The 24714-nt window shown below is 38.8% G+C and overlaps 1 protein-coding gene across 3 annotated transcripts in view; it reads left to right on the forward strand.

Moving 5' to 3' along the window:
- Positions 1-4140: 4140 nt before the first annotated feature.
- Positions 4141-24714, forward strand: part of CUL1 (cullin 1) — a 70936-nt gene continuing 50362 nt past the window's right edge. Inside the window, exons 1-3 of one of the 3 annotated variants that reach the window (XM_026681927.2) lie at positions 4141-4406; positions 19746-20033; positions 23200-23374. In XM_026681927.2, the coding sequence (XP_026537712.1) occupies positions 19894-20033; positions 23200-23374 (315 nt within the window). In that variant the 5' untranslated portion in view covers positions 4141-4406; positions 19746-19893. Of the gene's footprint in view, positions 4407-18587; positions 18720-19745; positions 20034-23199; positions 23375-24714 lie in introns of those variants that run through there. The other 2 variants (XM_026681926.2, XM_087947028.1) reach the window with 2 other exon arrangements.

The raw sequence follows: 24714 nt of genomic DNA on the forward strand, positions 1-24714 counted from the left end.
ATATACGTGAGGATGAAATGTTTTTGATATATGAAGTGAGAACTTATTTAAAGATCAGTGAAATAGATAATGATTTGATATGAAATTAGATAGGAATGTTGGAAATGTAATTATGACTATGTATGAATGTTGTAACCTGGAATCATGTTGCTCACTTGAAGAGATGTGTAAAAAATAAAAATAAAAACTTTAAAATAAAAAGGAAGAGTGGGAGAGTGATAAAGGGAGAGACACACACAGAGATACAGAAAGAGGGAGGAGAGAGGAGAGGGGGGGAGAGATACACTAGAGATACACAGAGAGAGACAGAGAGGGGGAGAGAGGAGAGGGGGAGAGAGGAAGATAGGAAGAGGGAGAGAGACAGAGGGAGGGAGACACACAGAGATAGAGGGGGAGAAAGAGGAGAGGGGAGAAAGAGGGGAAGATAGGGAGAAGAGGGAGAGAAAGAGATAGAGAAGGGGAGACAGATACATGTGGGGGACCGATAGAGAGAGAGATACAGAGAAAAGTGGGAGGGGAGGGGAGATAGAGAGGAAGAGAGGGAGAGACAGAGAGAGATACAGAGAGGGGGAGAGAGAGAAGGGTTGTGTGGCTGGGTAGGCATGGCCAGGGGGTCATGTGACTGGGTGGGTGTGAGTGACATCGAGTTGGCCATGCCAACCCATGTTTTGTAGCTCCTACCTCATAAATCCAACAGATTTAACTTTCTAGAGTCACAAAATGGGGTCACAAAGATTCACCAGCTAAGCTGCAGTCCAGTTTATTTAAATTATTTACTTGGGTTATATTATATACCTAAGTTGGAAGAAACTTCCCTGGTTCACTCCCAGCTGGGACATAATCACAGATGCTGAGAAGAACCGAATGCAGAAGCAGCTGCCAGAAAGTGGAAATCTTTTAATGTAGGAAGGCAAGAAAAATAGTGACACAGCTCAAGAGTTTCTGGCTTCCAAGCAGAGTGGCATGATAAGTTTATAGATTTTTATACCCATTTTCACTTTGAAGTTTGTGTGGTCTGATGAGATTTTGTGTGTGCCTTTTTAAAAGTGATTGCTCTGAATTCTGTCTTCCTGCCTTAATGGGTTAATCCTGTTCCTGGGGCTTTGTTTTTCCTATCCTGGGGATTAATTCTGCCAGGAAAGAGGGAAAGGGAAGTTCCAGGTGACTTATTTTTAGCCTGATTCCCCTTAATGGCTCTACTTAAATGTTTGTTGTCAGCTCTGTTACTTTTGTAATAGTCATTAGCAGGGTTGTTCTGAGTTTTTCCTTTCAGCTAGTGCTTCTTGGTTTTCTTAAAGGGGGAAGGGCTGGCTTGTGTCTCCTGGCACTGTTTTCTGAGGTTTCTGGTGCTATGAGGTTTTTGGCACCGTCCTTTTGGGGTATACTTCCCATACCTGAACACAAAAGAACTTTTTCCTGCAAGGGTGGATGTTATTTTCAGTTGCTTCTGCCTTCCATCAAACATCAAGAAACAAGAACCTTAAGATATTTATAAGCTTTGGCTAACAGCATTTACCAGGCTGACTAAGTATTTTCTAACTCTGACTAGTAAAAAGCAACCTACATCCCACTGATTTTTAACTCTTAGAGCAAAAGGCTGCTTGAGAGCTTCCTGTTTTAATATAAAGAATTATTCTTTTTAATTTGCAGACCATAAACCTGGTATAGAAACCTTGTTCAAATCTTACTAAGATTCTACAAAATCCTGATTTGCTGAACAGGCTGCTATATAAGCTGCTCAATTCTTTGTACCAGCATTTCAGGTTCCCTCTGCTATTGCCTATGTTAATTTTCTTATTAATGTTGGAACCACAGCTTGCAATGTCACTACAATGGTTCTTGGGATGGCTTCTTCTGGATGGACAACTACATGTGTCTCATGTGTTTTTCTGTCTTTGTCAGCAAATACATGTGAAAGGACATCATGTTACTCAAATTATTATAGATTGGCTTATTCCTATAAATGTGAAAATATCCAGGAGCTTCTTCTAGGCCAAGAATTCACGAAAGGGATTGTTACTGCCATTTCAATGCATCCATTGTTGAAAGGAATGAACTAATTACCAAATAGTTTCTATCCTTACAGAAGCAGAACAGAGCCAGCTCTGAGTGACTAAAACCTTCCTTTCCAGCAGCAAAAATGTGTGCTGCTTAAAAGTTCCAGCACAAGACTCTTGATCCAAACTAAAAGATCCTTCCAGATTTTTGCTGACTAAGCAAATTCACTGACCTTGTGGAAAAGGGTCCTTGATTCTTCACAAGTGGAGATTGTTAAGACTCTTGGAACTTGCCTGATGAACTTTTTTTAAAAAAATCTGATTACTGAACTAATTACTTTTAAGCAACCATGACTTCTGTTGGACTTTTGCTTCTGTTGCAAAATTTTCAAGAAATGTTACTTGGCATTATTATTACATTGTACTCATTACTGAACTTCAATGTTATCTTATGCAATTGTTTATTAGTATTTGCCTGCAAAAACTTTTGTTTCTGCTTCACAACACACAGATCCTATGTAGTTTCAAATGCTAATTACACACTTGCTAAATACAATAGTGGTTTAGCAAATTATAAACTATTTTAGAACCAAATGAAAGAATTGTTCATTAGTAACAGTTTGAAAGATGATATTAGCACTTTTAACATGACAGTTTAGGCCTGTATTTTTACAGTAACTTCGGAAAATCAGTTTTTTTTTTCTTTGCCAAGGCCATTTCTTTCTTATGTGAAAACTTACTGTTTCAGCACTAAACAATAGAGGAGTCCTTGAATAAGCTTACAAGTTTTAAAATACAAACCCAGCTGGGAAAGAGTAATGTAATCTTTAAATTTGTCACTTTTGGGGAACACTACTTAGAATCAATATTTTCTATTGTTCAAGGATCACATGTGTCAATATGTTTTATAGTTTGATCACTTGCTTTCTGATATATCAAATGTATACATCATTTATATGTGTATGCTATAAAAAGACTTGATACATCTTAATACATGCTTTTTTGCTTTGTCTGAATGATTGTAGCAATTCATACTTTTAGTTGGACAAAGAAGCCCTTTGTAAGGGTAAGGGTAAAAGTTTTCTCTCAAATTCAGGGATCAAATTCTTATCATCTCCATGCTAAACTTGGAGTTTGTAAACAACATATACAGTAAGAAACTTACAAACAGGTTTAGTGATAACAATTGGACCAACATCACTTATGAATATTTGGGTACTTGAACTTGTCTTAATAATCCAACAATCGGTAATTCATAACCAATTTAAATTATTTTTAAAACTTCATATTTATTATAAGGCAAGAACAGAGTATGTTATAGTTGCCCGATCTCTATATTTTTCTAGTCCTCAAAGAACCATCTAAATGTTACCTGTTTTAAAACAATCTTATATAAAACCATACTACTGCTGTGTATTCTCTTCCTGTGAAAAATTACTATGGGCACCTGCAATGTTTGCCTCAAAAGGTGCCCGAGGATGGTCATTATTTTCTTAATAGTAAGAGATGATGCTTTACTATGGAATTGAAGGTCTAGTGGCCATTAGCACGTCATACCAGCCCTGGAATAGCCATACTAAGTACGTAGTATTTATTGATCTATGCCCAAAACATTGCGTTTGGAAACTAATAAAAATACTGGCACAGTAGCACACTTACAAATAAAACAGTGTTTTGTTTTCCTATTTTAGCGATTTCAAACAGATTTTGGACAGACTACGCTTTAAGTGGGGTTGTTTACCGTCTCAGCTTCAGGAGAGCTCTAATTAGATGGTATGGCCTTATTGGTTGTTTGAAATTGGGTGCTTTATTCCGCTTTAAACCGGTTTAATTATTGCTGGGAGCACAGAGATAAATGGGTAAAACGAGTTTGAGCAACAAGACGTAATGGGTGCGCACATCTCTGGCGGTCCATCTGGAAAAAGGAATCTGTCCAATTAAGGGGCGAATTAACTCTTTCCTTATTCTCCTGTTCACTTATGGCAAAGGACGTAATCCGGGACACTTATCGATTGGCTGGACGTGGGGAGGGGCGCATAGAAAGTGTCTGAGGAAGGGCCGCCCTCGCGCCCCGTTTAGGAGATAAAGCCGAGCCAACGAGGGCGGATGACGCTAGTTTTACGGCGGCGGATCCGGAAGAGGCGGGCTCGCGAGGGTGGAGGAACGAGAGTGCCGGGGCCTGTCTGGATGATTGTCTGACTGCGGGACGAACGATGTGGGGGGTGAGCAGGGGCGAGACGGGCGGGAGACCTCTGCCCTATCTGGGAAGGGAGGGGACGAAGACGGTCGGAGAGGCACAGGTTACGAGGAGCCGTGAAAGTAGGATGGACGTAGCAGGCCCGGTCCCAGGTTGTGGCGCAGCGAGCTGAACCGGGTCAAGTGAGGTTGAGCGTGCCGTCGGGAAGACCGGTGGGGTGTTGTTTCGGATTCCTTTGAACCGGCGGAGGGGGAAAAGAGGGAGCGGAGCCTAAGAACTGCTTGCTTTATCGCGCCGCGGCCGCCTCTCCTGCTCTTCCATTGTAGGCCCCTCACGAAGGCCGGCGGCCCAATGTGACGGCGGCGGCGGCAGCGTCTTTTGCCGACAGCTAGCAGATAGCCCCGAATCACCTTCGGCCCGCTTTTGTAGCGCGTTACAAAGCCTCAAGAGTCAGTCAGCAGAGCGGCCTCTTCCTTTCTTCCTGTGGGCCCTGATCTTAACCTTTTTTTTTTTTTTTTGCGCGCCGACTCCCGAATGCCGCCGTGTTTCTTCTGTGCAACGTTTTTTTTCACTTCCACCTCGCTGTGCTCTTGCTTGGTTACTACTCACCCGTTGAGCTTTCCCCAGCTTCAGTTGCCGTTGGCCTGGTGTGTTCCGCCTTCGAATGTGCGCCTTGCCCTGCTCCTCCCGTAAATCTCATACTGTGGCCCTTTCCTCAGGACTTGGGGGTCTTGCCTCTTCCGTGTTCGGCATGCAAGAGATTGGTGTTGAAGTGGGTATCTGCGTTATTCAAGTGGGCAAAAATCTGAAGTTTGCCGCCAGTTGAATTGATAACGATTTATGCTGGTAAAATTTTCCCTGCTTTAGTTTTTTTCCCCAGCCCTTCAGGATTAAATAGTGAAGGACCCAATAATGTAAATTCGTGCCTGGGAAATAGGCAGGTGCTTTACCTCTGCATCAAATTCCTATTCCAATAGTGAAGTACTTTTCCCAAGCTATTCATACCATCATTGTGCCTATTTAACTTTTTAACTATTGACATATATATATTGTCTTCTTTAAGTTTTCTGTTTCACTCTTGGCCACCATGGGGATTTTTCCTTATTTCTTGTTTCACTTTCTAGTGACAAATAGCATCTATCTAGAGTAAAGCTTTAGGTTAAAGTTCTAGCTTTTAATTAAATTCCTAATCAACAAAAGCAAACTTATGAAAGCCTATCTTTTGAAGTGCAGTTGAATTTCATCACATGGAAATTATTATTGGTACTAGGTATTGTACCTAGGAAAGTAGCACAGTAAATTAATGATTATAAATGTCATTTTACTGATTGTTATGTGAAACCTATAGTTATTTCCTGCAGCTCTTGGAATGTGAGTGTGGATTGAGAAAACAATTTTCTCTCAAAAATATATGCATCATAGGATGTTTGTATTTATTTGTGATTTTCAAGTATAGAAATAAAATAAACCATTGAAGTTTGTTGATTAGTTCTTAGATAAGGGAACTGGAGAAAACAGGATTCAGTCTTATTTATTTATCCATGATCAGTTGCTGTCTCTCAAGCTAATGTCTCAGGTTTAAGTTTCAAAGATATGACAATTCTAATATATGTAAGTCTAAGATATGTTAATATATCAAGATATATTAAGAATAGTGAAGACACTTAGGGACAGTTCACATCCTGGTCAGTGTCTTTTCTCACTTTTACCATCGGGCGGAAGATACAAAAGTTTAGCCAGCTGGACAAACAGGTTTAAAAACAGCTTTTATCCATGGACTGTCAGGCTCGTAAATACAACTACAATCATTCCATACATGGAAACATGTATATTATTTATGTTGTATTGTATTTTTGTTATGGATAGCAGGAGCAGGAGCAAAATCAATTTTGTTGTGTGTGTGTGTGTGTGTACACACACACATATATATGGATCTTTGGTTATTCGGGTTTTCTCCCGCGTAAAATTGGAAGTATTTTGGTGATGTTTCGACAAAATCTCATTCGACATCTTCAGGCTTGTGTCTTTGGCTTTGTGCTTCTTGGAGTAATGTGAGCTTGCAGCTGTTTTTTCTTTTAAACTGCCAGTGGGAGTGCGACTTGACTGGGTGGGGGCTTGGCTGTGTTCTGATTGGGTGGGGGTGTGTTCTCATTGGTTGGGGGCCTGGCTGTGATCTGATTGGTTGGGGGGTTATTCACCCGAATAACCAAAGATCCACATACAAATACCCGCGAAAACCTCAGAAAACAAATATATATATATGCACAAGACCCAGGATATCTCCACAACAAAACTCACAAGGCCATCACACAGCCCATTATACCAACATCAACTCCATCAACCAATCAAGAGGCAGCAGCGCAGCCAACCAGCCCAGCACACCAGCCCCCACCACCAGTATTTATAGAGAGACGGCAGCTCCAATCATACACTACTTGCACTGGCACGAAGCCGAAAGCACCAGCCTGAGTATGGCGAGTGGGACCTTGCCGAAACATTACCAAGATACTCTTAATCTTACACGGGAAAAGACCCGAACACACCTAGACCTACATACATACATACAGGTAGGTCTAGATGTGTTCAGGTCTTTTCCTGTGTAAGATTAAGAGTATACATATATACACACATACATATACATATATATATATATACATATATATATATACACATAATGACAATAAAGGTTGATATTATTATTAAACTGGAGAAGTAGCAAAAGGCATTATTTAAAAGCTTGTTTTCACTTCTAAAACTAGAATGACTTGGTGTCCAGTGAAATAGCTACAATAAATAGACATATTTAAGCTGATATAATTTTTTATGGCAAGAGTATTCGGCTGCCTTGGGCTTCTGTATTGATTTTGCTGTAAGTCTGGTAATGTACTTTAGAAAAATCAGGATTCTCCAATAGAATTTATAAAAGTGCATCTATGGTAAAGCAGGAGTTGTCGGACTTTGTGCTCCTATGATATGTGCAGACTTTTAACCTATGAATAAAATGAATTTTACTGAAGATAAGGTTGAGTAATGAATATATTTATATAGTTAAATTTTCATGTATATATAACATGGATTCTTACACCTGGGTAATCTGTATGTTGAAAGCAGGAGCTGAATCCGAGAGTGAATTTTCCATTGTTTAAACTTTGGTATCCAAGCCTGATCAAGGTAGGTTTTTTTAAAAATTCCCATTCCCACAAAATTGCTTTCAACCCTAGGATGGGGGATGCCTTGAATTCACAATTTGTGAACCTCTGTGATTAAGAATTTTCTATTTTGGAGCACATCTGTGATAATACTTTCAACACTAAACAAATTAACCTAATTGTAAACTTGAGTATTATACAAGACCTTAATTAGCAAAAGCAGAGCCATCTTTTCATGAAACGGAATATTGTTAGTACATGTAAAAACTTACCCCTTGAAGAAACTTTTTTTACTAAAATAGTTTTCTAAGGGATGTATCAGTAATATTGTTTTTTTTAAACATGAGATTAATTATAAGACTAATTTTAAAATACTATATGCTATTAAAACTCTTGTGTCTGTTTCGTTGTTTCTGTATCTCAAAAAATGGTGGCTTCCTTAGGATACTCAGTGGAGATGAGATGGAGACATGCCTCTTTCTTGACATTGTTTCCCTGCAAATAGTAAACTTGGAAATAGTTTGAGCTGTTAAGATGATTATTTCTTGGTAAATTGTCTTCCATAATTGTATCTAAACTTCCTTTAAAATCATCAGAATTACTCAACCTCTACTCTCAGAATATCAGCACTAGGGTTGGTCTACTCCACAGCTGAATACTGTGCCCCTATTTGGCTTAATAGCTGCCACACTAGCAAGATCAATGCTAGACTAAATGATACAGTGAGGATCATAAGTGGTATAAAATCTATTTCTACTTGTTGGCTCCCCATCTTGAGCCATTTTACACCACCAGCTCTACAAAGGCAAGAAGCCTTAGTGAAGGAGTACAACAAAATTATGAGAAACCAACTTCTTCCTATGCACGCTGATCTTCCTCATCTATCAATTGGCAGGCTTAAATCCAGGAAGCCCTCTTTGGCACTTGCTCAATAGCTGTCTAACAACTTTGACATCAATATACAGTGGAAAGCCAAATGAGTTGCTGAATGCCCAGATGCAGGCAGTTACACAGATGACCCTACACAAAAAAATGCCAGGTTTTGACCTTCCTTACCAGCATTGGTCAACTCTGAACAGGATCCGTACCCAATGGTGTCTGCCAGGACTCATTGTTTAAGTGGGATCTTGTCTCTTACCCCTCAGTGTGACTGGTGCAACTCAACAAAATATCCATCACATTATATCCAAATGTCCATCAAGACCTTACACCAGCCCAATGTCTGATTTTTTTCAACATAGATCACCTTCTCCTTGAATGGCTGTGTGGACTGGACATTAACATTTGAACCACTATAAGTCCATGTATTTGCCATACACCAAATAAATAAACTGATGGTTGTCATATTTATAGATGAATTATGCTTTTTCTGGGCAGGTTTTCTAAATTTGGTTTTTTCTAAAATGTTCTGGAATTTTTAAAAATTCAGCTTCATTAAAAGATCACTATTTTTAATGATATAACAGAATAAAACATTTCTTCTCAACCACTTTCCCCTTTCCAGGCATAATTTTATACCCTTCAATCATGTCTGTCTTTGTTAGTTTTTTAATGAACTAAGTAGCCTCAAACCTTCAAAAGACTTTAGAAAATAAAATATTTCAACCTAATCATTTTAGTTGCCTGCTTCTGCATTTTTCTAGCTCTGGTGTCTTTTTTTATTATTGGAAATCAGAACTGTGCACAGTATTTCAGATGAAGATGTACTATAGATCTGAATAAAGACAATACCGTATTGAAAGTTTTATTTTTAGTTCCATTACTAATGAACACAAGATTGGAGTTTGCTATTTTCACAATTGCTAGACAGTGATCTAGTTTCTTCACTTATCTGTCCACTCTAACAATAGAACTCTTTTCTGCTTTTTCTGTAGAGAGCTGAGATCAATGCATACAAGAACAGATTTATTTTTTTTGCCCTGATTTCTAAATGATTGAGTTTCCCATATTTCACAAAGATTTTTTTGAAGCACTCACATTAGTTTTGCCTTTTTATCATCTTGAGTAGTACGGCAAAAATTTACAAATTCGGCTGACTCATTGCTTTATTGACAGAACCTTAATGAACTATACTATTTACTCTTTATCTATTGAGGAGATTGCCCATTGTTGTGGGATCTTAACTTTCTCATTTTTAATCAGTTAACAATCTGTAAAAAGACAGGTGATCTTATTCTATGTTTATTGAAGAATCTTTTGGTGAGAAATTTTATCAAAGGCCATTTGAAAATCCTGGTAGCACATATACCATTTCATACTGCTTTATAGCATTCTCTAAGCAGTTTACAGAGTCAGTATATTGCGTCCAACAATCTGGAGCCCCATTTTACCTACCTTGGAATGATGGAAGGCTGTCAACTTTGAGCTGGTCAAGATTGAACTCTTGGCAGTGGGCAGAGTTAGCTGCAATACTGCATTCTAATCATTGCGCCACCATGATTCAGTGCCACTTTTACTCATAAGTTGCTCAATGCCACTTTTATTCATGCCTTTAATACCTCAATTTTTAGGAATGTAGAAATTTTTACTGCTGTTAATATTCCCATATGTTCTTGTTTTGTTTTTTTTAAATTGATGTCACATTGGCCATCTTACAATAATCTGGCATAAAGCCTTATTTGAAAAACAAAGCTATATATGTATTTGTATGCAGTGTTTATGTTAGGAAGTTTGTAATTTCATATTTATTTTAGAAATCTTTGGTGGATGTCAAAAGTGCTGATGATTTATTATTAATTGTAATAAACTAGTAATAAAATACTGGATTCTGCAGTGCTTCACATTTGAAGGAAAAATATTTGGATATGCAGAGTCATATATGTAGCTTTTAGCAGCAGCTCCTGAAATCAAACTTATCTTTTCCTAGGATTGTATTATAGCTGCATAGAAAGTTAGCAAATTCAGAGAAAGATTAGGCTGTTTTTAGAAGTTGGCAGTATATTCTTGTGCTCTGATATAGCTGCTCAGTACAGATAGTGCTCGACTTATGACCACAATTGTGTCCCAAATTTTTGTTGCTAAGTGAAACATTTGTTAAGTGAATTTTACCCCATTTTACAGCCTTTCCCCCCACATTTGTTAAATGAATTACTGCAGCTAATAAGATAATAAGTATTAAGATAAGTGAATCTGGCTTCTATATATTGACTTTGCTTTCAGAAGGTTGTAAAAAGGGATCACATGACCCTGGGACATAGCAACATTCATAAATATGAACCAGTTGCCAAGCATCTCAATTTTGATCACAGCCATGGAAATACTGCAACAGTTGTAAGTGTAAAAAACTGTCATAAGTAACTTTTTTCAGTGCCGTTGTAATTTGGTCACTAAATGATCTGTTGTAAGTCGAGGACTACCTGTACTTCCAAAGATGAACATATACTTAAGAGAGGAATATAAAGTATTTAGTTTTTGTCTATTGTTATGTACTTGAGAATCTTTTCCCTATTTTATTATTGCCCAAACCTACAGTGATGAATTTTCTGCATCAGGTCTTCACTGAAGAAATACACTGCTCAAAAAAAATAAACAACACAATGTAACTCCTAGTCAATCACACTTCTGTGAAATCAAACTGTCCACTTAGGTAGCAACACTGATTGACAATCAATTTCACATGCTGTTGTGCAAATGGAATAGACAACAGGTGGAAAGCATAGGCAGTTTACAAGACATCCCCAATAAAGGAGTGGTTCTGCAGGTGGTGACCACAGACCATTTCTCAGTTCCTATGCTTTCTGGCTGATGGTTTGGTCACTTTTGAATGCTGGCGGTGCTTTCACTCTAGTGGTAGCATGAGATGGAGTCTACAACCTACACAAGTGGCTCAGGTAGTGCAGCTCATCCAGGATGGCACATCAATGCGAGCTGTGGCAAGAAGGTTTGCTGTGTCTGTCAGCGTAGTGTCCAGAGCATGGAGCCGCTACCAGGAGACAGGACATCAGGACGTGGAGGAGGCCTTAGGAGGGCAACAACCCAGCATCAGGACCGCTACCTCCGCCTTTGTGCAAGGAGGGACAGGAGGAACACTGCCAGAGCCCTGCAAAATGACTTCCAGCGGGCCACAATGTGCATGTGGCTGCTCAAACGGTCAGAAACAGACTCCATGAGGGTGGTATGAGGGCCCAATGTCCACAGGTGGGGGTTGTGTTTACAGCCCAACACCATGCAGGACGTTTGGCATTTGCCAGAGAACACCAAGATTGGCAAATTTGCCACAGGCGCCCTGTGCTCTTCACAGATGAAAGCAGGTTCACACTGAGCACATGTGACAGATGTGACAGGGTCTGGAGACGCCGTGGAGAACGTTCTGCTGCCTGCAACATCCTCCAGCATGACCAGTTTGGCAATGGGTCAGTAATGGTGTGGGGTGGCATTTCTTTAGGGGGCCGCACAGCCCTCCATGTGCTCGCCAGAGATAGCCTGACTGCCATTAGGTAGCGAGGTGAGATCCTCAGACCCCTTGTGAAACCATATGCTGGTGCAGTTGGCCCTGGGTTCCTCCTAATGCAAGACAATGCATTGTGGCTGGAGTGTGTCAGCATTTCCTGCAAGACGAAGGCATTGATGCTATGGACTGGCCTGCCCATTCCCCAGACCTGAATCCAATTGAGCACATCTGGGACATCATGTCTTGCTCCATCCACCAGCGCCACATTGCACCACAGACCGTCCAGGAGTTGGGAGATGCTTTAGTCCAGTTATGGGAGGAGATCCCTCAGGAGACCATCCGCCACCTCATCAGGAGCATGCCCAGGCGTTGTAGGAAGGTCATACAGGCACGTGGAGGCCACACACTCTACTGAGCCTCATTTTGACTTGTTTTAAGGACATTACATCAAAGTTGGATCAGCCTGTAGTGTTTTTTTCCACTGTAATTTTGAGTGTAACTCCAAATCCAGACCTCCATGGGTTGCTAAATTTGATTTCCATTGATAATTTTTGTGTGAGTTTGTTGTCAGCACATTCAACTATGTAATGAACAAAGTATTTAATAAGAATATTAAATACTTCAATAAGACTTCTAAAAGATACATTTTAACTGAAACTTTGTAACTAAACAGTAACCCCAGGAAGAGAAAGTGAAAAAAGAACAAAAAGAAACAGCCTGCGTGTATTTGGATTATTTGGTGATCTTTGGATTCTTGGTTACTACATTTGAATGACTAAAATTAATCGGGTGGTTGTTTAAAAATTTATACAATGGCATCACTTCTAGATGAATTGAAAATGGAGCTTAAAAAGTACAAAGATGATGCACAAGAAGGGAGGGGTTCTTTTGGCTTCGTTTTTCAATTTTTAGAAATGGAGATTTGGAACTATGAGAAACAACAAAAACGTCTGCAAAACAAGAAGACTGGGACAAAGAAAAAGCCACCTTTAATGAACAAGTAATTTTATGTGGGGCAGAAAAAGGAAAGGGGGGAAAGAGAATGGAGAATTTAAGACTTAAAAAAACAACCAAAGAAAAGAAAAATAATTCGAAAGATAAGTATAATACTGGAAAGCAACAGAAAAGGGGAATACAGAAGAGAGAAATAGAGGTAGAGAGAGAAGGGGGTAAAAAGGGGAGAGAGAAGAAGAGAGGGAAGAAGGAAAGGAAAAGAAGTTACAAAGGACCGGAACAAGATATAGAGAAACAGGACCTATTTAGGGTGAAAATTTAACCGAAAAAGGGATTCTGTAAAGGTACATAAGATTGTATTGTTATATTAGTAATAGAAATAACTTTAGAAAAATGTTTGATTAAAATGAGGGATAAAATAGTGTAATTTAGTGAAATGTTTGTTAATAAAATAAGTGAAATAAAATAAATGAGAAAATTGAATTAGGAAGGAACGGGAACATTTTAATTAGTTAATGTTTTATAAAATATAAGTGAAGGGGGGGGGGAATTAATTATGGAAAACTTATAATTGTTCCCATAGAAGTATGATATTTAATTGAAAAGTAATGGTAAAGAAGTTAAGATTTTAATGAATATTAATATTAATGATAGAATTGGAATGGAATGTGTTGTTTTAATTACATACATTTATATTTTTTTCTTTTTTTAAGAATATAGTGTGTATTTTAAGAATGTACCAAGCAGAATCCGAATGGAAGTTATGTAATATATTGAATGTTATAACTGTAGGGTATATATTGAAGCCTAAATAAGAGTTAAATGGATAAACTTAAAATATATAAAGGCGTCATACTCCAATCAGTAACTACAGGAGAAATTTTGTTTAATGAGAAAAGATAATAGATAATTGAAACAGGACAGACAAAAAATATAAATATAATGATTTGAATTGAGATGAGATAATTAAAATAAAATTGAAAAAATTAAAAGAGGGGAGAAGCTATGCTGAAAATGTAAAACAGTAATAAGATATGGAATAGAATATAAAAATGAGCATGAAATCGAATTTGTGTCTGTACGAAGAAATGTAACCCGGGATTACGCTACTTTCAAAAAAGATGTTTTATTTGTATTTTTTTTTCTTTGTGAAAATTCAAATAAAATTTACAAAAAAAAAAAAAAGAATATTTCATTCATTCAGTTCTAGGATGTCTTATTTTTGCGTTCCCTTTATTTTTTTTGAGCAGTGTATAAAACTTGTACTTGTTACTAGCACAATGATGATTGGCTGATGCTGATTAAGTATTATAAGTTAGTACTAGGAAAATTGGTCGTCTGAATGTAATATTAATTATAATTTACATTGATGTGTTAAACTGTCTGCTTTTCCCCCTGAATTCTTCCTTAGAATTGGCTCCTAATTTTATAGGTTGCTGAACACTAGAATTATACTGACCTCTTAGCTTAGTTGATTTATTCATAAATTGTAAAATATATTCCACTTGAACCTACAGTTAAATATGGTTCTGTTCTGTTGGCAAATACTTATGAGCAATGTAATACAGTAGCATTATGATTATAGATTACAGTGATTTACAGCATGAACTTGATTTATTCTTTCCGTTTTTTTATTTTAGAAGTAAAATAAATTAAACGTATATGAATTCATTTGAAACAAAAATGTGTTCAGTATTCTCTGATAAAATTACATAGCCAGCAAGAAAGCCCCATAGTTAAATACAATCAGAAATGATAGGACAACTTGCAAGTAACAGCAAACAAGATTTTAAAAAAAGGAGTATGGATGTGAGATAATAAACTCGTTCCCAAAACACCACTTTTGTATTAAAACATGTTGTTTTAAGAGAAAACCTATAGTAAATCCTAGAATACAATGGGCATTTATAAAGTCTATGTAACATTTGAAAGAAGAAAATACTATTGTCTGATTTTCATCACTTAGATCCGTGATGGCGAACCTGTGGCACGCAGAGCCACTTCTGCCAGCACGTGAGAGGTCACCTGGAAGAGCCACATTGCGCATGCGCGCCACCCGTCCACCAGCTGATTGTCGGGTATCTGGCGCATATGCGCAGGCGATAGCACAGAAGACGTGCACAGATGCACAGATACGCGTGGTGCGCGTGGAGTGGTGGGTCTCACCACTGACTTAGATTTTGGATTCTTTGAGGGAAAGCATATGCACTATATGATGAAAGTTGGCTATGCTTGAACCAGGTTTTGGCAGTAATTAATGCAGATGACTTGGAACTATAGACAGTCCTCATTTTATAACAATTCATTCACAATCATTCAAAATTATGACAGTGCAGAACAAAGGGACTTGCAGCCTGCACTCAAAAGTTACAGCCTTTGCATTTCCCATGGGATCAGATGATGAAAATATGGTCACTTGACATTTTTTTTGCCCTTAAAATCAAACACAGAGGTACTGTAACTCTCTTCATCCACCTTTCTATCCTCATCCACCTTCTATACCTAAAATTCCAAGAAGCTCCAAAGTCTGGCATGAAGCAGCCACCCCCCACCCCATTCCCATACAAAAGGTCAAATGTGGGAAATGGCAGCCCAACCTTTCTCTAGGGTCATGGAGCAGCGTGCACCAGGAATCCCAGACAGAAAGCTGACAGGGCACAATGGTGCAAGCTCCATTCAGTTCAAAACCCAACTGGTGTTCATTTACATGCCATGGAGTTTCAATTCCTGCTATTTTCTTTATTATCATTTCAGTCTCATCTATTTTGGTCATCTTTGTAGTACAGGTACTTTAAATAGAATTTTGGAATTGATTATTTATGTAGTACTAATATTTTCTAGGCACTCTACAAAAAGTAAAAAGCATCCAGTTCAAGCCGGAGGCCTAAAACCTAAAACTTTGAAAGCAATGGAAGAAACATTAAAGCAAATATTAGGGACTAATTCTTTGCAAGTTCTTTGTATTGGAATATTTATTGAAAGAGGCAGTACTGAAAAACAAGGTCTAAGCAGCAACTAATGTAATAGGCAAAACTAAATGTCAAATTTTCCTGTAAGCATAAAATATAATTGAAAAATGGTTTAAAATATTTTTATTCAATAGTTGTTTTTGGTGGGGAATGGTAGCCTGATACTCTCTAAATGTTGCAGTTAAAAAGCATAAACGGTATATTAGATGTTATGAATATACATCATTGTTTAACCCTTAATTTTGATCCATCAGTGTTTAGATAAAATTTGTGATAAAATGGCTTATGCAGCACCTCGTTTATCAGCTGCATGAAGACTGGGGGCTCCTTGTAATCCAAAAGGCATTACTCTGAATTGGAAACTGCCTACTCATTCCCTTCTTTGATGCGGACTCGGTAGCACGCTTCTCGGAGGTCTAATTTGGTGAATACATTTCCTTTAGCCAAATGTCCTAGCATGTCTTTCATGAGGAGTAAGGGATAGATGTTGTGTACACCCACAGCATTATTCCTTTAAAGTCCACACATAATCGCATCCCTCCATCTTTCTTTTTTTAATAATATGGGAGCAGCTACTCTGGATTTAGCTGGTTCTTTGATACCCCGGCCAGGTTGGTGTCAATCTATTCCCTTAGTTCCTTCACTTCTTTGGGAGTCATGGAATACATTTTTGGTTTGGGTAGTTTATCCCTCTCTACAAATTCAGTAGCACAGTCTGTGGGTCGGTGAGTGGTAATACATTGCAATCTTTCTCACTAAACACTTCAAGTCTATGTAAGCCTTTGGGATCAATGGAATCCCTGGGGGCTATTCTGTTGGCGTGGCCATGAGTTGCTTCCGATTTTCTGTGAGCTTTTGTGGGCTATTTGTGTTCTGACCAAGATTTCCCAAGACCGTAATTACGCACATGCTTATTTTAAAAACAAGTCTTTTATTGCAATGCTGGGAATTATTTTCATTCCCAGTTGGTAATGAATCTCAAACAGTCCCTCAGGATAAGCCTCTATCTTTCATTCCTGTGAAGTGCTGCCAATAACAGAAGTATCAAATAAACTAGAACAAAAACCAACCAAAGTACAGAGCTTCAAGAATGAATCAAATGAACGACTTTGCTTCCTGTAAAGGTTTTGTCATTTTTGCCTGTCCTTTATACCTTATGGGAGGGGCAATCACCTCCCAGCCTTACTTCTGAGTTGCCCCTTTTGTTTCAACTGCTCTTGTCTTCTAGCAGCTCTGCACACACATGCACTGGGAACAGGCTCCCTTGAGTCCTCTGCCTCGCTGCTGCCAGACTCCAAGGCTCCAGAGGCAGCACCCCACTCCCAGATGGTCTGTGCCCCATCTCTGCATTGGGCACAGGACCCTCATCTGAGTCCTCTCTAGACTCCTGGACTGATCCCCATTCTTCCCCACTGTTCGATTCCGCTGCCATCTGCACAGGCTCCTGGAGAACAACAACAATTTGGCTCATTGGAGCATCAGGAGACAGTTTGGGGCTGAACGCTAATTTGATTTTGCGATAGCCCCCTCCCAGGTGATGGTAGGGCACCATTTGTCTAGCCAAGTAAGGCCCAAATGGCCAACTCTTGTCATTTTTGCCATTTGTCAGTATAAAGCAAATCAATTCTCAATGCTTTCCATCTCTATTTTAGTTCTTCGATGATGAGGGTGGCAGGGCAACCCCATATCACAATCCCATCTACCTGTTCAAACCGAATGGGGGTTCTTAGTGGTTTCGTGTCAATGCCTAATCTATCCACAGTGGATGGGCTGATAAGGCAGCATGTGCAGCCTGTATCTATGATATTGTTTTTGTCCCTATCCTAGTCACCGTTAATTTTTTTATGGATTATGAAAGGTTAGATGGCTTCACTCACCATCGGATCATCTTCCTTGCTGTCAGTGTCTCGTATGGTGGCAATCCTGAAGCCGGAGTTCCTCCCTCCCCTATGGATGGGGGGGAGGAGATCTCCATGGCTTGGCAGGAAAATTTTCTGTTTTCGACTGGTCTCCTTGCTCTGGATGGAGCGGATGCTCTCACTTGAGGAACCAGAACTGGTGCTAAGTACTCGGAGACCTGATGGCCCTGTTGCCCACAGTGGAAACACTTGATGGAGGTGGCAGCAGCTGGCTTTGGACACTCCACATTTTGGTGCAGGGTGATGCAGTGGCCAAGTTGCCTCCAGGGCTGTTTCTCTGGCTCTGTCCTACGATGTTCCCTTAGCTTGTTGTCTCATCGCTGTTGCAACTCTGTACCACTCGAGAATACAATCATCGGGCATTCCCCGGCAGACGCGTATTTTTAATAGTTCCTCATTGATTCACTCTTTGAAGTAGTGCATTAAGATCCGTTCAGGAACTCTGGTACAACTTCTTTAAGTGGGCGACCCTTTTACCAGATGAGTTTAATCTTTGCCCCTCCTCTTGTACTCGGGAGGAATCCTTGAAGTGGGCCCGAAGTTCATGAAGGAAATTATCCACATTGTCCAGTTCATCATGGAGCTGGGTGAACCAATCGGGCATGTCGTCTTCTAAATTATCTCCTGGGATGGAGACAGTTTCTCTGTTCTCATGGAACTCCTCTCCATAGTGGTCAATGTAGGACCAGGCTTGGCTCAAGAAGAAAGCGAGTTTTCCGGCTGTTCCACCAAACATTGTCTTGAATGATGGTGGGACATTGGCTCACGCAGCCGGCTGCTGTGGCAGTGGAGCTGGCACTGGGGTTGGGACTATTTGGGCATGGTCCTGAACCCATTCCCTGCCTGGGTAGAATGGCCACCTTGGGGTATCTGGTCTGCCAGAGGGAGATGTGGCTGAGGAGGTGGGCTGGTGCCTCGGTGATGTCTTTGTGGGCTTCCTCTTCGTCCCACTTTCCTGTGGGCCAGGCGCAGCAGCAAGCGATTGATCAGTAGATCTCTGACGGTAGACTGGCCTCTCCTGGGAGGACTTATTTCCCCCAGTAAGTGTGTGAAGCCCCTGGTTGAAGGTCTGGACGTTTGAGTAGCTCGGTTGTTCCTAGGAGGTATCTGCCATGGTGGTTGATTTCTCATTTTGTGGCCGAGGGTGAGCTGCTCAAGTTGATCTGGTAGGCCATTGAACATCTGGCTGCAGATTGCCATCTAGTACTGCCACTCTGAAACTTCTTCCAGGTCAATGGGTCCTGACATTTTCCACTCTAAGATCGTTGCTCATGACTCCCTCGATGCAGTTAAGGAGTGACCAGTTAGTGGGCTGGGGAGTGTTGCTTGGCCAAGCAGGTCCCTCTCCATCAGCTGGATCTCCCCTCCGGTGGCTTAGTTGACTGGGGACTTAGGACAGGTTTCTATCTGGCGTGTGATGTCCTCAACCACAGCGGTCACTTGCAGTCTCCCTTGGGATTGGTAGCTTCTGGCAGGCCCCCCCACAAAGCTTGCACTTGTAGCCAGGCTCCTTGGCTTTCCATTTCTTCTCCATCTTCCCATAATCTTCGCTGCTGCCTGAGTGAGTAAACCAGGGCTCAGGAGCTGGATAGCAATCCCATCCTGGGTTCTTTTTAATGCAGATACGGAATAATGCCAAATTTCCAAGTAATATGTCCCCATAAAGAACCCAGCCATTTTCCAAACAAAGTCTTTTTAATAGGAACATATCAAATTGGTAAGGTTTGGTGTAGTTCTGGATATGATCAGATCCCGGAATTATACCCAGTAAAAGCATAAGTTTGAAACTTTTCCCGATAGTCACATTCTCCAATCAGGTCACAGTTCATCTGTCTGATGACTCCAAACTCCACCTCCAGGCAGTGGCAGACACACACTCTGTTTCCCACGGGAAAAAAATTTCACCTAGCTAAAATACCCCCCCCCCCTTATCTATACTACCTCCATTCTGGTTGCTAGAATGTGGCGAGCCTGAATATTTATGGTCCCCTTTACATAATAATAAAGAAGCTAAGAAAGAATAGAAATGACTATAATAAAACCTTTTGTAAATCTCTCATGGTTTATTCACATATGATGTTACAGTTTTATGAAGGCTTTTTTTTAGCTATTACTAAATTTAAGTTCTCAATTGAATAAACATCTGTTTTCTTTTTTTCCTTCCTTACAGAGTTTATTGTGAAACAATAACAGCCTTCATATAAAACATTTTTTTCTGAAGACTGATAGAATTTGTAATGTTGATTTATTTCTACCTCTGATGGAGGATTAACTAGATTTCTCACTGCTACACTGGAAGACTTTGCAGAAAATTCAAAATGTCGTCAAATAGGAGTCAGAATCCTCATGGACTTAAACAGATTGGTCTTGATCAGATATGGGATGACCTAAGAGCTGGCATTCAACAAGTTTATACAAGACAAAGTATGGCAAAGTCCAGATATATGGAACTCTATACGTATCCTAACAAGTATTCCTAAATAAGTGGCTTTAATGGTTTCATCATCATACTCTAACTCTGTTTCATAACTGAAGCAATGTGAGCTTTGGGATATTAACTTTTTAAATGCATTACTACTGTCTGATTTTGGCTACCACTGCATGCTTTCTACAGAATGTTGTGGTGAGTAGGGGTGGATGTTGGTATAAGTATCTGCAGTGTGTTGTTATAGGAGGGATCAATCAGGTTCTTGTGAGGTGATACTCTTTTTCAGTACAATCCACTTTTGCTTCCCACTGCAAAATGCATCATGTATATGTTTTGTTGGCCTTTGTTATTTGTATATCTAATTAATTAGATTCTGTAGCTGCCCAGAATACAAAATACAGAATAACACAGTTGGAAGGGATGTTGGCAGTTTTCTAGTCCAACCCTCTGCTCAGGCCAGAAGCCCTATACCATTTCAGACAAGTGATTGTCCAATCTCTTCTCTAAACCTTTCAGTGTTGGAGCATTCACAACTTCTGGAGGCAAGTTATTCCACTGATTAATTGTTCTAACTGTCAGGAAATTTCTCCTTAGTTCTAGGTTGCTTCTCTCCTTGATTAGTTTTCATCAATTGATTCTTGTCCTGCCTTCAGGTGCTTTGCAGTATAGGTTGACTCCCTCCTCTTTGTGGCAGCTACTTAGATATTGGAACACTGCTATCATGTCATCCCTTTTTATTAACCTAGGCATTGCCAATTCCAGCAATCGTTCTTTATATGTTTTAGCCTCCAGTCCCCTAATCATCATTGTTGCTCTTCTCTGCACTCTTTCTAGTCTCAATATCTTTTTCATCATGGCAACCAAAACTGGTTGCAATATTCCAAGTGTGGTTTTACCAAGGCACTATAAAGTGTTATTAACACTTCATATGATTTTTATTCTATCCCTCTGTTAATGCATCCTATAACTATATTGGCTTTGTTTGGCAGCTGTAGCACACTGCTGGCTCATATTTAAATGATTGTTCATCATGACTCCAAGATCACTCTCACAATTACTACTATTAAACTATGTGCCACCTATATTATACCTGTGCATTTGGTTTTTCATGCCTAATTATAGAACCTTTTTATTCCACCATTGAATTTCATTTTGTTGGATAGTGCCCAATGTTTAAGTCTGTCAAGAACCTTCTGTATCTTAAGCCTATCTTGTAAAGTGTTTGCTATTCCTGCCACCTTGGTGTTGTCTGCAAATTTGATGAGTTCCCCATCTATCCCCTCATCTAAATCATTGGGGAATATGTTGAAGAGTACTGGACCTAAGACAGAGAGTCTTGAGATACCCTATTGCATACTTCCCTCCATATAGATGTAATTCTATTAAGGACTACATGTTGAGTGTGGTTTGTCAGCCAGCTACAAATCCATCTGCTGGTGATGGTGTCTAACCCACATTTTTCTATCTTATGAAGTAGTAGATTGTGGTCTACTTTATTGAATGCTTTACTGAAGTCCAAGTAAATTATATCCACAGCATTTCTCTGGTACACTAATTTTGTCACTTTATCAAAGAATGCAGTAAGATTTATCTAACATCTTTTTTTGACAAACCCATCCTCGGTTTTCATTTGACTTTGTTTGCCTCTAGGTGTTTGCAGATTCGTTGCTTGATTATCTTTTCCAGAACCTTCCCAGGTATTGTAAGACTGAGAGGTCCAGTTTCCTAGATCCATTTTCCCCCTTTTTTAAAGATGGGAACTACATCTGCTCTTTTCCAGTCCTCTGATAGTTCCCCAGTGCACCAGGATCTTTGAAAGATATGTTCAGTAGTTCTGAGATCATGTCTGTCAGTTCCCTCAGAACCTTGGGATGTAATCCACCTGTCCTGCTGATTTGAACTCATCTAGGGTGGACAGGTACTCTCTTACCATTTTGTTGCCTATTTTAACTTGTATTCCTAATCTGTTTTTTTATGGTGCTGTTTTTGATAGTTGGGTTGTTTTTTCCTTTTGTATGAAAAACAGATGCAACAAATAAGTTAAGCAGTTCTGCTTTCTCCTTGTTGCTCTTCACCTCTTGCCATTTTCTTCTATTAATGGACCAATCATTTCCTTGACTTTGTCCCTTGTTTTTTACATGAAAGTAACTTTTTGTTATTTTTTTACTTTTGTTGCAAGCCTTAGTTCATTTTGAGACGTAGTTTTCCTGACTTCGTCTTTGCAGGCTTGGATTATTTGCTGATATTCTGCATTAGTTATGTGACCCTCTTTCTGCTTTTTATACTTTCTGTTTTTCAATTTCTCAGAGTTCTTAGTGCAACCATACTGGTTTCTTTTGAGCAGTTATTTTTCTTCATTGAAATTATATTAGACTGGACTTTTATAATCTCATTTTTCAAAATTGCCCAAGCTTCTTGGGTTTGTTTTTCCCTTGGGGATTCATATTCATAGAATCTTTCACAAGTTCTCTAAGTTTATTGAAATCAGCTCTCTTAAAGTCCTAAGATTCTGGTTTGACTTTGCTCTATTGCTTGTGCTTGGATAATGTTGAATTCCAAATATTGCATGATCACTCCCCCCGCCCCCGCCAAGGTTCCTATAACTTTAACATCTTCTATCATTTCATTTCTGTTATCATATCATCACTTGTCCCAGTTGGGCAAGTGATTCTGGGTGGTGAACAGTCATGAAAACAATTAAAAACAATTACAAAACTAAATTTATATGGCAGTCATACTTAAAGATGTTGCTTATTGGTAATCATGCAAAGAGTAGAATTAGAAAGTTACCAATTGCAAGACAAAAAACACCCTTGACATAATGTGATTTCCAATATAATTTGTACAACTTATTGTTCAGAAACTTCTCTCAAATAATCAGTCTAAATTGGCTATATTGTAATTTATGAATCAGGAGTTCCAGGTTTATACCTCTGCTATGAACTCTCATCTGGGCCATTGTTCATCCTCATCATTTGCTTTAATGGTATAAGAATATTGATAACAACTGTTACAAAGAATATAATAAGAATTATAGAATTCTTGTTGAATTAGTGGGGTATGAATTAGCTGATTTGGTGGTCTAATTTCAGTGATATGGTATTGAGGATGCATATATATTATGAAAGTGTTCATTCAGTATTTATTGTTTAATTGTAATATATAGCATACAACATATCCTTAATTCTTCCATCAGTCATGTTTATAACTACTGCACTAGTGTACATCAGTCTAATCAAGCCCGAGGAGCTGGTGTAACCACTTCTAAATCTAAAAAAGGCCAAACACCTGGAGGAGCTCAGTTTGTTGGCTTAGAATTGTACAAACGACTTAAAGAATTTCTGAAGAATTACTTGACAAATCTCCTTAAGGTAAGACAATATTTTTATCTTTTGGGGAAAAGACATTTCTCATTTTTTGGAAAAGGGATATAAATCTATAAATTCTATTTTAGAGTCCCCATAGATACTTATTTAGCATATGGCATCTCAGAAATCATGCAGTGACTTACACAAATTTAGTTTAAATAAAGTGTCAGCGCACACACACACACACACACACACACACACAATGTAGTACAGAATATAAAATATTAAGATAAAACCAAATAAAATACCATAATATGGAGTCATAGAATTGCAATGGTATAGATGTTATAATTTGATATCTATAGAAGCTAACCACCTAATTGCTTCTGGTGTGGTTGCTATGATATCATCCAAGGTATCTTGAAATTTCTTGAGGAGACATTCTTGAACTACATAGATGATGATAATAATTAAACTTCTATGCTGACCAACTCTATAAAGGAGAAATCAGATGTTTTGAGATTGGAATATTTCGTTTATCCTTTTTATGCACTTCTAAAGTGCACTTCAGTAAAATAGAACAAGCAATAAAAATACCGTAATAAGTTGTTAGAAATGCTGTTTAAACAAGTGATGTATAGTTCCATGTAAATCTAATTTTGCAAAGTGTATGGAAGCAACTGTAATACCAAATTTAATTCATAGTATTTAACCAATGAATTCCTAAATATCTTGAAGATGTTATGTTTGAAAATGTGCCTCTCTTATACACTTGTCTATACAGGTAGTCCTCATTTAATGACTGCTTCAGATAGTGACCATTTTCAATTATGGTAGTGATTGAAAAATAATTTTGCAACTAATATTTATAACTTTCCGTCACAGTCTTTTACAGTTAGTATGTGTTATCTTGTTCCTGATCTATTTTACATAGTATATTTTGTACAGTAATCAGTAAAGATCAAAATTTTCTTTCCTGATTTAATTTTGTTATCAGGGTTAAAGTGTAATACTCCAATAAAAAAGGAACCTTGAACCCAAAGTCACTGCAGCTTGCCAAAGTTTGGTTTTAACCTATTGTTCTCTATCCACAACTCTACAGCCTCCAGGCAACAAGAAAGGACAGTCACAGCATTGCTTAATTCACCATGTATAGAGATGTACAACTGAGTATCATCAGCATATTGATGATATTTCATCCCAATGATCTCACCCAGTGATTTCATATATATGTTAATCAGGGGTATAGAAAGCATCCACGTTTGAGTGACTTTGCAAAGCAGGGGCTGAGGTTTAGATATCTTGTTCCCAACTGACACTGATTGGAAACAGCCTTGAAGAAGAGAGTTAAGCTTCCCAATCCCAAAGCTCTTTCATAAATTTACCATGGTTCATGGTATCAA

This window comes from Notechis scutatus, chromosome Z (genome assembly GCF_049901735.1).
Source record: "Notechis scutatus isolate UNSWTSFEM ecotype Mainland chromosome Z, rNotScu1.2, whole genome shotgun sequence".
Lineage (NCBI taxonomy): Eukaryota > Metazoa > Chordata > Lepidosauria > Squamata > Elapidae > Notechis > Notechis scutatus.